Source organism: Cornus florida, unplaced genomic scaffold (genome assembly GCF_030987335.1).
Source record: "Cornus florida cultivar Cherokee Brave unplaced genomic scaffold, ASM3098733v1 CherokeeBrave_3.0.0_Hap2_Chr08, whole genome shotgun sequence".
NCBI lineage: Eukaryota > Viridiplantae > Streptophyta > Magnoliopsida > Cornales > Cornaceae > Cornus > Cornus florida.
In genome coordinates this window covers 61505490-61518019 of record NW_026775578.1, presented here as the reverse complement: position 1 = coordinate 61518019, position 12530 = coordinate 61505490, and the positions used below count along the sequence as shown (strand labels likewise).

At 40.4% G+C, this 12530-nt stretch overlaps 2 protein-coding genes across 2 annotated transcripts; both read right to left on the bottom strand.

Moving 5' to 3' along the window:
* Nucleotides 1-1434: 1434 nt before the first annotated feature.
* LOC132270374 (uncharacterized) lies at nucleotides 1435-6511 on the bottom strand. Its single transcript, XM_059771551.1, has 2 exons — nucleotides 6339-6511; nucleotides 1435-2679 (listed from the first exon to the last, which is right to left on the bottom strand). Exons 1-2 carry the CDS (start codon nucleotides 6509-6511, stop codon nucleotides 2073-2075), a joined length of 780 nt encoding a protein of 259 aa, XP_059627534.1. The 3' UTR covers nucleotides 1435-2072.
* A 3848-nt stretch (nucleotides 6512-10359) lies between these two features.
* LOC132270373 (receptor-like protein EIX1) lies at nucleotides 10360-11235 on the bottom strand. The gene has a single exon (XM_059771550.1). The coding sequence runs from the start codon at nucleotides 11233-11235 to the stop codon at nucleotides 10360-10362; it is 876 nt and encodes a 291-aa protein (XP_059627533.1).
* Between the last annotated feature and the right edge of the window lie 1295 nt (nucleotides 11236-12530).

The window sequence follows — 12530 nt, the reverse complement described above, 5'->3', positions numbered from 1 at the left end:
ATAGAATATATTCTAATTCTTCTGTCAAATAAAGCATTATAACTATTTTGGGTAAGTATATTTGTTTGAACATCCCAGATCCTAATTTCTAAGATTTCACTGAAATCACATATCCAAGGAATTCAAAAACTAACTTTTCTCCTTTAATCTTGATTAAATATCCTGTTATATTCTTTTACTCCTCTAATAGTTTTGTGTTTACAAAATGAAAATCCCAATATTGTATTGTACAAATTAACAAACTAGAAATATCTTATTAGAGTTAAACATAATGTAGAATATGTAGTATAAATCTGTAACGACCCTAGCTGATGCCAAGAATTTTACAAAAAATTCGGCATAACCTCCCCTAAAAATGGACCTACCGCAACCTGTTTAAATTCATTTTTTTAATCCATCATGGCTCAAATTCCGAATTCACGACAATAGAAGATGATGATACACAATCAAATGATCTCAATAATACTTCAAACCAGTATTACTCTCCCCATTCATCAATAAGGTTTACATGTTAACAAATTCACATCCAAAATATCATCAAATACCTTAATTACATTACATGACAAAGTTTTTGCAAAATATACATATACACCTTCACACTTTTAGTGCTTTGCAAAAATAATGGGAGATATACAAAAGACACAAAAGTGAGCTTCTAGTATCGCTCAAGCTTGAGGTGGGTTGTCGATCACCGGTTCTTCTCCAAGACCTGAAAAAATGTATAAATAGTAGGGTGAGCTATATGCTCAGTAGGTGACACTTAAGACACAAATCTTGTGTCCTTGTAAATTCAAGCAAAGCATAGGCCAATGGGAGATAGAGATCATACAATGTAGGGGATCAAATACAATATACAATTCAATTCCAATTATAAACAATGCAATGCAATGCAATGAAATGCAATGCATGTCAATGACACTCCCCATTTTCATTCTTAAAACCATCACTTTCAAACGTTAATACAGCTCGCCCTTTGGTAACCCCGCCGCGACACGAGAGGAGGATTGGCTAGTGTCCCTGACCCTTGGTAACCCCGCGGCGACATTATGGGGCCCAGCTAGCTCAACCACGCTAGGGCGACTCCCTAGTCCCCTCTAGGCTATATTAACCTCCGGCCCGTTGGTAACCCCACAGCGACCGGGTTTCGCATAAAACCATTTTCTCAAAAACACTTCCCTGAAATTCCCCATATTTATTTCAAGAACAATTTCTCCCATTTCATGCAAACCCAATGGTATGTGCATGTATATATGTTCTATACATTCAATGTCATGGCATTTAAAATTTTCCATCATAAAATTAAACATTCAACATGTTCAACATCTCCCACGTAATTATTAACACATTAAGATAGAACAAAATACATTTAAACATGTGCATATATATATATATATATGAGCTCAACATTATGAATTGGGAAATTTGGCGCAATTTAAATAAGCATACTCTCATACATTAATTTCAGCATGCTAGCACATAGTAAACATAGGAAATCAACAACTAAATATAATTTGCACATGAACCAACCATATTCAAGATCGTGAAAACCCTCTAGACATCATTAATACCATCATAGATATAATTAACTCTAAATTAAGCATATTTAATACAACATGGAGGTAAAATTCACAATAGAACAAGACTAGAGTGGATTAAGATGCCCCTACCTCAAAAATGAGCAAACCCTAGAAAATGGGTCCTAAATTTCGAAGTTCAAAGGGTGTACCAAATCTAGAATTGTTGGTATGTATGTGTAGAGCTCGACACAAGCTTCGTTTTGCCTCAAACGGCACCTCAATCCGACAAAAGATGAAGGAACAATCAACAATGGAAGCTTAAAGTGAAAAGAAAAGAAAAAAAAGAAAAGAAGGAGAAGCAGAGAGCGTCTGTCGGGAGAGAGAGAGAAAGGCAGAGACCAATTTTGGTCTCACAATTCACTTAAAAAGTGATGTGGGTCCCACTTCTTTTATAATTTCTTTTTCTCATTTTCTTTTTCATTTAAATCACACACCACATAATTATATACAGACATCACATTCTCCCCAACTTTAAAAAAAATTTCGTCCTCGAAATCAAGACATACCTGAGGAAGAAAACAACGCTGGATACTTGGAGCGAACCTCCTGTTCAAGCTCCCAAGTAGCTTCCTCGACTCCGTGGTGTCTCCAAAGGACTTTCACCATTGGTATTGTCTTGTTCCTCAACACCTTCTGTTGTGTGTCAAGAATTTGAACTGGTCCTTCCTCGTAGGAAACATCCTCATCAATGTCCACATCTACCCAACTCAAAATGTGAGATGGATCCGGTTCGTACTTCCGTAACATCGACACATGGAAAACATTGTGGACCTTATCCAACTGTGGTGGCAAACCAAGCCTGTAGGCAACCTCTCCTACTCGGTCCAAAATCTCAAACGGTCCAATAAATCGTGGCGACAACTTGCTACTTTTCCCAAATCTCATCAATCCCTTCCGTGGAGAAACCCGTAGAAAAACGTGGTCTCCCACCTCAAAGGATAACGGTCGTCTCCGCTTATCCGCATAACTCTTCTGTCGGCTCTGAGCTGTAAGTAACCTCTGTCTTATCAACTTAATCTTCTCAGTAGTCTCGAGTACAATGTCGGGTCCTAAGGCGGCTGTCTCGCCTACCTTAGTCCAATAAACAAGAGACCTACAAGGTCTACCATACAACGCCTCAAATGGAGCCATCTGGATGCTCATCTGATAACTGTTGTTGTAGGCAAACTCAATAAATGGAAAGTGATCCTCCCAACTACCTCCCAAATCAAGTACACATGCCCGAAGCATATCCTCCAAAATCTGGATAGTACGCTCTGACTGACCGTCTATCTGTGAATGGAATGCCGTACTAAGATGCAACGCTAAACCAAACGCTGCTTGAAGTCCTTCCCAGAACTTCAAAGTGAACTTAGCATCCCTATCTGACACAATGGTTACAGGAACTCTATGTAACCTTACAATCTCCTTCACATAAAGAACACCAAGCTTCTCTGCATCATCTGTTGCCTTAATAGGCAAAAAGTGAGCCGTCTTGGTCAATCTGTCAATGATAACCCATACGGCCTCATTGCCCCTCCTTGACCTTGGAAAACCTGTCGCAAAATCCATAGTGATATGCTCCCATTTCCATTGCGCTACAGGTAATGGTTGCAACAAACCTACTGGCCTCTGATGCTCGGCCTTCACCTGCTGACAGGTAAGGCATCTAGCCACAAACTGTGCAACATCATTCTTCATCCCGCTCCACCAATATTGACGTCTCAAATTGTGATACATTTTAGTACCACCTGGATGAACTGCAAAGCGGGAAGTGTGAAACTCCCGTAAGACGTCCTCACGACAACATGTGGGAACCACCAACAAACTCCTGAACCGTAGACCCCCATCTGCATGCAAGGCCCAATCTTTCACTGTCTCACCACTAGAGATCAAAGCGTGGATGGCATCTAAGTCCGGGTCCTGTCTCTGTGACTCAATCACTCGTACAATAAGAGTAGGCTGAGCCACAAGACTAAATAAGAATGCAACTCACTGTAACCATCATCATCACAACACTGTAATCCCATCTTTGCCAGATCTTCAAGTATCTTCCACTTCCGAATAGCTAAGCTGGCCAAAGTTCCATGAGATTTTCGGCTTAAGGCATCAGCTACAACATTTGCCTTGCCCGGATGATACTGCAAATCAAAGTTGTAATCTTCCAAGTACCCAACCCATCGTCTCTGTCTGTTGTTCAAGTCCTTTTGGGAAAAAAGGTACTTGAGACTTTTATGATATGAAAATACCTCGAATCTCTCACCATACAAGTAGTGTCTCCAACACTTTAAGGCAAACACAACTGCCGCTAACTCCAGATCATGAGTAGGGTAGTTAAGCTCGTGAGTCTTCAACTGTCGAGACCCATAAGCCACTACTCTACCATCCTGCATCAACACACATCCCAACCCGTCACGTGAAGCATCATAATAGATCACATAACCCAAGCCACACTTAGGTATCACCAACACTGGCGCTGTAGTCAATCTCGTCTTCAACTCCTGAAAAGATGAATCACAGGCCTCATTCCAGACAAACTTAACCCATTTTCGGGTCAAACGGGTCATAGGAGCTGCCAAACGGGAGAAATCCTTCACAAATCTCCGATAGTAACCCACTAAACCAAGGAAACTGCGGATCTCAAACACATTCTTGGGTCGCTCCCAAGTCAAAACTGCTTCAACCTTTGATGGATCAACTGATACTCCACCTTCTGAAACAACATGCCCCAAAAACTTCACCTTCTGTAGCCAAAACTCACATTTCTCGTATTTGGCATACAATCGGTGTTCCCGCAAAATCTGTAAAACAATACTCAAATGGACCTCGTGATCTTCCCGAGTCCGTGAGTACACAAGAATGTCATCCACGAAAACTACCACAAACTGGTCCAAGTAATCGTGAAAGACGCGGTTCATCAAGTCCATGAATGCCGCTGGCGCATTAGTCAAGCCAAAAGGCATAACAAGGAACTCATAGTGTCCATACCGTGTACGGAATGCTGTCTTCGGGATATCCTCATCCCTAACCCGCAACTGATAATAGCCAGACCTCAAGTCAATCTTCGAGAAACAACTGGCTCTCCTCAACTGATCAAATAAATCATCTATCCTTGGCAAAGGATACTTGTTCTTGATGGTGGCATGATTCAACTTCCGATAATCAATGCACAACCTCAACGAACCATCTTTCTTCTTAGCAAACAAGACCGGTGCGCCCCACGGTGACACACTCGGTCGGATGAAACCTTTCATCCTCAAATCATCAAGCTGCCTCTTCAATTCTTCCAATTCAACTGGTGTCATTCGATATGGTGCCATAGAAATCGGCGCGGTACCTGGCATTAAATCAATAGAGAACTCCACTTCTCGGTGTGGAGGCAACTCTGTCAAATCCTCCGAAAACACGTCCAGAAAATCACAAACAACCGTAGGATAATCCTCTTTCCCAACATCATCTTCTTCGGCTATAAGGCTAGCCAAGAAGTAATCACCATGACTTTGTCCACGAACTCCATAAAACAATGAAATGTGGGAATCACTCCGATCTCCCACGAAAAAGAAACAGTCTCTTTCTGGAGTACAAACTGTAATTCTCCCTTTGAAACAATCGATCATGGCATGAAAGAAGGCCAACCAATCCATCCCGAGAATGACATCAAAGCTAGTCATCTCTAGGAGGATAAGGTCAAACACGAAAGTCCGCCCGACTATCACAATGGGACACTCCCGCACAATTCGGCTCAAAGACACTGAAACCCCAACTGGCGTATCAACACATAACGCTCGATCCATGAAACTAACCTCTAACCCCGATGCAAGTGCAAATGGTAATGAAATGAAAGAATGAGATGCACCAGAGTCAAACAAAACACGGACCCAACAACCAAACACTAGAAATATACCTCGAAGAACTGACGGTCCAGAAGATGCATCGGTCTGTGCCAGTGCAAAAACACGTCCCTGTGGTACCTGTGCCTGAGGACTGCCAACCTGAACACTTGACTGCTGCACTGACATAGTAGGAGTATCCCTCCTAACTGACCGTGAACCCTGTGAAGACATAGTAGGCTGTGGTGGTGGTGGTCTGAAACCTGACTGAACTGTAGCCAATTGTGACGGCCTCTGCTGTGACCCTCTGCCATTAATGGTGCCTGCTCTCTGACTCGGACAATCATAAATCAAGTGACCCTGCTGGCCACACCCATAACAAGCCTTCGGAGCTGACGAAACTGAAGACGATCTCATCGGACAATTAGACTTGTAATGTCCGGGCTGCTGACACTGATAACAAACAACTGCACCTCTGTCAGATCCAGCTGGCATAGGAGTGGTAGGAGCAGATCTTGTAGACTGTTGCCCCTGAAACTGAGATGGACTGCCCCTGTTCCTTTTCCAAGAAAATCCCTCTGAGGATGGCCCTGCACCCCTCTTTTGCTTCAATTGCTCTCTTCTTGCATCCTTCTCTCTATTGTCAGCCTCCAACATCAAAGCCCTTTCCACTGCTTTAGAGTAAACCTTAATAAACTGTGCCATGATCAACGGCCTCATTCAATCATTAAGACCCGAGACAAACTTCCGAGTCTTGTTAGCTTCATCTCTCACCACTTCTGGAGCAAAACGGGAGAGTGAGGTGAACTTGTTCTCGTATTCCGCCACTGACATGCTCCTTTGAATAAGATTATGAAACTGGTCTTGTAACTCCCATCTTTTGGAAAGCGGGAAGTACTTCTCATAAAACAGCTCCTTGAACCTGTCCCAACTCATCTCTTCAATCTTGTACTGGTTAGTGATCGACTTCCACCAAACCTTGGCATCCATAGCGAACTTGTAAGTTGCTAGGATGATCTTCAAGTGATCCTCTGTCACATCCATTGAGGTCAACTGAGTTTTGACTTGATCCATGCAGTTGTCGGCTACCATTGGGTCTGCACCGCCCTCAAACATAACCGGCATCAGCTGAGAAAACCCCTTAATGATCTTGAGACGCTTCTGAGCTGGAGTCTCCTCAACTCGAACTGTAGGTTGTGGTACCAACTACGGCTGAGCAACAATAGTTGCTCTCACGGCATTTTGCAACAATCGATTAAACTCCAGTGCCACAGAACCTTCACCCACTTCTACGGGTACGGGTGTTTCAACATTCTCTCTTCTTGGGGGAACAGCTCTTGGGGGAATCAAGTCCCTAAGACGCATGTTCTCATCAACTGGCTCCACCGGATTGGAGCTAGAGCTCTCACCAACATCACCCCTTGTTGGCCTATGGCCAACTTCTCTAGGTTCCTCATGCCGTGACATCGTGCTATAAAACGAGAAAACGATTCAGAAACATGACACTAAAGTCCACTGTAGATGACTCAACAAGAATTAATACCGTACAACACTTAGCATGCAAGACTATGCAAGAAACATTTTAACATAAACAAGTAAGCAAGTAAGCACATAGGTAGTTAAGCATGCTCATTTAAATAAGATACCACGTAGCAAGTAGTCAAGTAAACAATACAAACAACATCCCATGCGACTCTATGTAGGCCTCTACCCATCGTCCTAAAGGTTTTCGAACCTTGCCCCTGATACCAAATTTGGTAACGACCCTAGCTGATGCCAAGAATTTTACAAAAAATTCGGCATAACCTCCCCTAAAAATGAACCTACCGCAACCTGTTTAAATTCATTTTTTTAACCCATCATGGCTCAAATTTTGAATTCACGGCAATAGAAGATGATGATACACAATCAAATGATCTCAATAATACTTCAAACTAGTATTACTCTCCCCATTCATCAATAAGGTTTACATGTTAACAAATTCACATCCAAAATATCATCAAATACCTTAATTACATTACATGACAAAGTTTTTGCAAAATATACATATACACCTTCACACTTTTAGTGCTTTGCAAAAATAATGGGAGATATACAAAAGACACAAAAGTGAGCTTCTAGTATCGCTCAAGCTTGAGGTGGGTTGTCGATAACTGGTTCTTTTCCAAGACTTGAAAAAATGTATAAATAGTAGGGTGAGCTATATGCTCAGTAGGTGACACTTAAGACACAAATCTTGTGTCCTTGTGAATTCAAGCAAAGCATAGGCCAATGGGAGATAGGGATCATACAATGTAGGGGATCAAATACAACATACAATTCAATTCCAATTATAAATAATGCAATGCAATGCAATGAAATGCAATGTATGTTCATGACACTCCCCATTTTCATTCTCAAAACCATCACTTTCAAACGTTAATACAGCCCGCCCTTTGGTAACCCCGCCGCAACACGAGAGGAGGATTGGCTAGTGTCCCTGACCCTTGGTAACCCCGCGGCGTCATTATGGGGCCTAGCTAGCTCAACCACGCTAAGGCGACTCCCTAGTCCCCTCTAGGCTATATTAACCTCCGGCCCGTTGGTAACCCCACAGCGACCGGGTTTCGCATAAAACCATTTTATCAAAAACACTTCCCTGAAATTCCCCATATTTATTTCAAGAACAATTTCTCCCATTTCATGCAAACCCAATGGTATGTGCATGTATATATGTTCCATACATTCAATGTCATGGCATTTAAAATTTTCCATCATAAAATTAAACATTCAACATGTTCAACATCTCCCAAGTTATTATTAACACATTAAGATACAACAAAATACATTTAAGCATGTACATATATATATATATATATATATATATATATATGAGCTCAACATCATGAATTGGGAAATTTAGCGCAATTTAAATAAGCATACTCTCATACATCAATTTCAGCATGCTAGCACATAGTAAACATAGGAAATCAACAACTAAATATAATTTGCACATGAACCAACCATATTCAAGATCGTGAAAACCCTCTAGACATCATTAATACCATCATAGATATAATTAACTCTAAATTAAGCATATTTAATACAACATGGAGGTAAAATTCACAATAGAACAAGACTAAAGTGGATTAAGATGCCCCTACCTCAAAAATGAGCAAATCCTAGAAAATGGGTCCTAAATTTCGAAGTTCAAAGGGTGCACCAAATCTGGAATTGTTGGTATGTATGCGTAGAGCTCGACACAAGCTTCATTTTGCCTCAAACGACACCTCAATCCGACAAAAGATGAAGGAGCAATCAACAATGGAAGCTTAAAGTGAAAAGAAAAGAAAAAAAAGAAAAGAAGGAGAAGCAAAGAGTGTCTGTCGGGAGAGAGAGAGAAAGGCAGAGACCAATTTTGGTCTCACAATTCACTTAAAAAGTGATGTGGGTCCCACTTCTTTTATAATTTCTTTTTCTCATTTTCTTTTTCATTTAAATCACACACCACACAATTATATACAGACATCACAAAATCACAATAATTTTGTATTATGGTAACATAATATATTTAACTACATACCGATGAGTAGGTGCTCTATCCTAACTGCTGATGTGTTCTAATCATGTACGCATTGTCTTTAATTACTACAAAATAAGAAAACTAATAAATAAAGAAAACCTAGAGGGTGGGTGAATACAAAACGTCATTTATCACATAAAAAAACTTTTTACTTATTTATCAAAGAATAGTGAAGAGTAACACTCGGTCTATGTCTATTTGTTGCAAATATCATAACTCCACATATTTTAGAACAATTTCATTGATCTTGATTTTTTTGAACCAAAGAGAGTTAGAGTGAACGAAAAATAATGGTGTAAGTTGATTTAGGAATTTGAATTTTTAAAATTTATTTTTCCTAACAATTATTGTTTTCATTTTAACATATAATAGTTGAATAAAATTTTAAAGTGCTAATTTATTATAAAAAAAAGAAAGAAAGAGCAGGCCTACAATGCAGACTACAAAATGCATAATACATTATTACATATATAAACAACGAAAACATAATAGCAAGTACATGGGGAAAAAAAAACCAACGAAATGCTGGACTCAATATCATGTAGAAGATGATGGCAAGAATATTCTTGTGCCACTGCATCTCTTAAACTTCCTGCGGATCCAATTCACCTTTAGGAGTATAGCCAAGTAAGTCCGATCTTTCATGTCATCAACAAATTGAAAATAAGCATGTCTCCATGTCCTTTTGAAGAAAAGAGTACCACAAACAACCCAAAATCCAATGGCAAATCCAGGACCCATGCCAATATAAAACCATAACATTTCATGCTCATCTTCCTCATTCTCCACTGGTGTCACACCTTGACCTTGAGATTCTTCCTCTCTTAAACAATTTTTGTTGAGTGGGGCTCCACAGAGGTCGGCATTGCCAATGTAGCTAGTTGCATTAAAACTCTGAAGTTGGGTGCCTGTAGGAATTCTTCCAGAGAAGTTGTATGACAAGTCCAAAAAACTGAGAAATGTGAAATTCGACATGATCTGGGAATTTCACCAAAAAGATGATTTCTTGAGAGATCAAGGGATTCTAACATTGTCACGCCTTCAATATTCTCGGAAATCTTTCCCGTAATTTGATTACGAGACAAGTTTAAAAATTGCAATGCATGAAGACTTGAAAACTCATCTTGAATCAACCTGGAAAAATTATTACTCAAGAGATCTATGCTCCTCACGAGGTCAAGGATACTCTTGTATTCTATTCTGATTCCCTCCCTTTTGTTATCACCCAAAGACTTTCTTTGTAATATACATCTGAACTACAGTAATCACCTAATGTAGTCTTTATAACACTCATATTGTTCAAACATTTTGGTAGGTGTCCTAATAGTCTATTATTCCCAAGATCCAGGACTGTAATTTGAGATAGTTGGCATATCTCTGCAGGTATATTGCCAGTGAATTTGTTGGATCTTTACTGGAGAACACGAAGATTTATCATTTCTCCAATCCAGGTCGGAATGAGTCCAGTAAATTCATTTTTACTGAAATCAATGAGCACTAAAAGGGTGCAATTTTGCAATGTCAAAGCTATTTTTCCAAAGAATTTGTTATTATGCAGTTGCAATGACTCGAGTGCACTTAATGAACCTATTGAGTTAGGAATTTTACCTGACAGGTTGTTCCGCCCCAAATTTACACGGACCAAGTATGGGAAATGCATCCAGCAGCAAGAAATTCCTCCGGATAGTAAATTATTTGATAGATCAAGAACCCTCAACTTACTTTCTCGAGTAATCTCTTGGCACAAGACTGGGCAAATGGGTCCAAAGATAGAACTGTTAGCAAGATTCAACATTTCAACATGTGGAGACAAACGTGGTAACTGACTCCCGAAGCGATTAGAACTCATTTCGATAAAACTAGAATTCAGCAAAACGTTCGATATGTCTCCATTTATCTGGTTGTCAGAGAGATTGATATATTCAAAACCCGACACCCACTTCCACAACCATTCTGGAGCTTTGCCTGAAATCCCGGGCTGAGAAATGTCTAATGCATACAAAGATGTTTGTGCTTGTAGCCATGCAGGAAACCCTGGACCCATCTTGCAGGACCTCATCAGAAGCTCATGAAGTTGAAAAGGAGGAACCCAATCGGAGCTCACCTCAAAGAAGAGAGAGTTTGAAGACGTAGACAATATCTTCAATTTTGAGAGTTTGGCAAAATTCACTTCGGAAATAATGCCTGCTAAGGAATTATGATGCACGTTTAATTCCTCAAGATTTGAGAGAAACGCGACACTCTTTGGCAAAGTGCCATTCAGTTGATTCTCAAAAAGTTGTAACATTCTCAAAGACGTTAAGTTTCCAACTGATGCTGGAATGGGACCATACAATGAGTTCCCACTAAGTGAGACATTCAAGATGCTTCAATTGCCCAATCTATTTGGGATTTTCCCTGTTAGATGATTATATTCCAACTCTAAATTGCTCAACAAGCGAAGATTTGAAATGATGCTAGGTATATGACCATATAGGAAATTGTAGGATAGGTCAAGAGAAAGAAGGCTAGTTGTGAGATTAAACAACAGGTCTGGTATCTTGGACCTGAAATTGTTCCCAGAAAGGTGAAGGACTTTTAGAGACGTAAAATTATCATAAGAAAGAGGTGGGATGATTTTCACAAGCTGGCAGCTCGAGAAATATAGTTCTGAAAGGGAAGGAAGCATGCTCACCGCTTGAAGCCAATCGACTGCCTTGTGAAGGTCGACAGATCTCATGTTAAGGGATTCCAAGGAACGAAGACGAGCAATCCAACTAAGGTCATCAACATAAAGATCAAAACTATCACTCAGGTCAAGATGACGAAGGCTCGAGAGATTGCAAAGCTGATGAGAAATCAGCCCTTCAAGTCCGCAACTGGACAGAAGCACGCTCACGGCTCGATGCCAATCAGGTGCGTTGTGAAGGTCGATCCCACTCATGTCAAGATATTCCAAGTCATGAAGATGAGAGAATCAGCTAAGCTTATCAACATGAAGTTGATAATTAAAGCTTAGATCGAGAACATGAAGGCTTGAGAGATTCCCAAGGTGATGAAGAATAGACGGCTCAAAAAAAGCATGCGTGAGGTTGAGGTATCTCAAACTTCTGACAGAACCTAAGAAACTTGGAATACTAGCACCGGTGAAATTGTTCCAGCTCAAGTCCAAGTAACTCAGACGTTGTAACTCGAGCAAAAAAGGAGTAATCTTCCCTCCCAACTGGTGCGTCATGTAAGATTCAAAGTTGTGAGAATAGTCTTCATACGGATTACCGAGGTACAGCTCCACTACTCGACCAGTTTACATTGTTGCAGCGGACTCCCGTCCACCTACAGTAGTTTTCTTGGTCGACTGACCAAGAGGATAGCCGGTTTGAAGGATCAGTAAGACCTCGTTTGAAGCTTAGAAGGGCTCTTTTCTCATCTTCACTGCAAACAACATCATTTGGAATATTAATCCCATCACATAATAATAGCCTCAAGTTGATCAACAAGGCAGTTGAGGATAGTAGCCAAAGCAAGAAAAGAGTCCTCATGATCATATCGATCTATGATCACAAATAGGGCTTGTAGACAACTAAATGGGAAGTTGGGTACTCT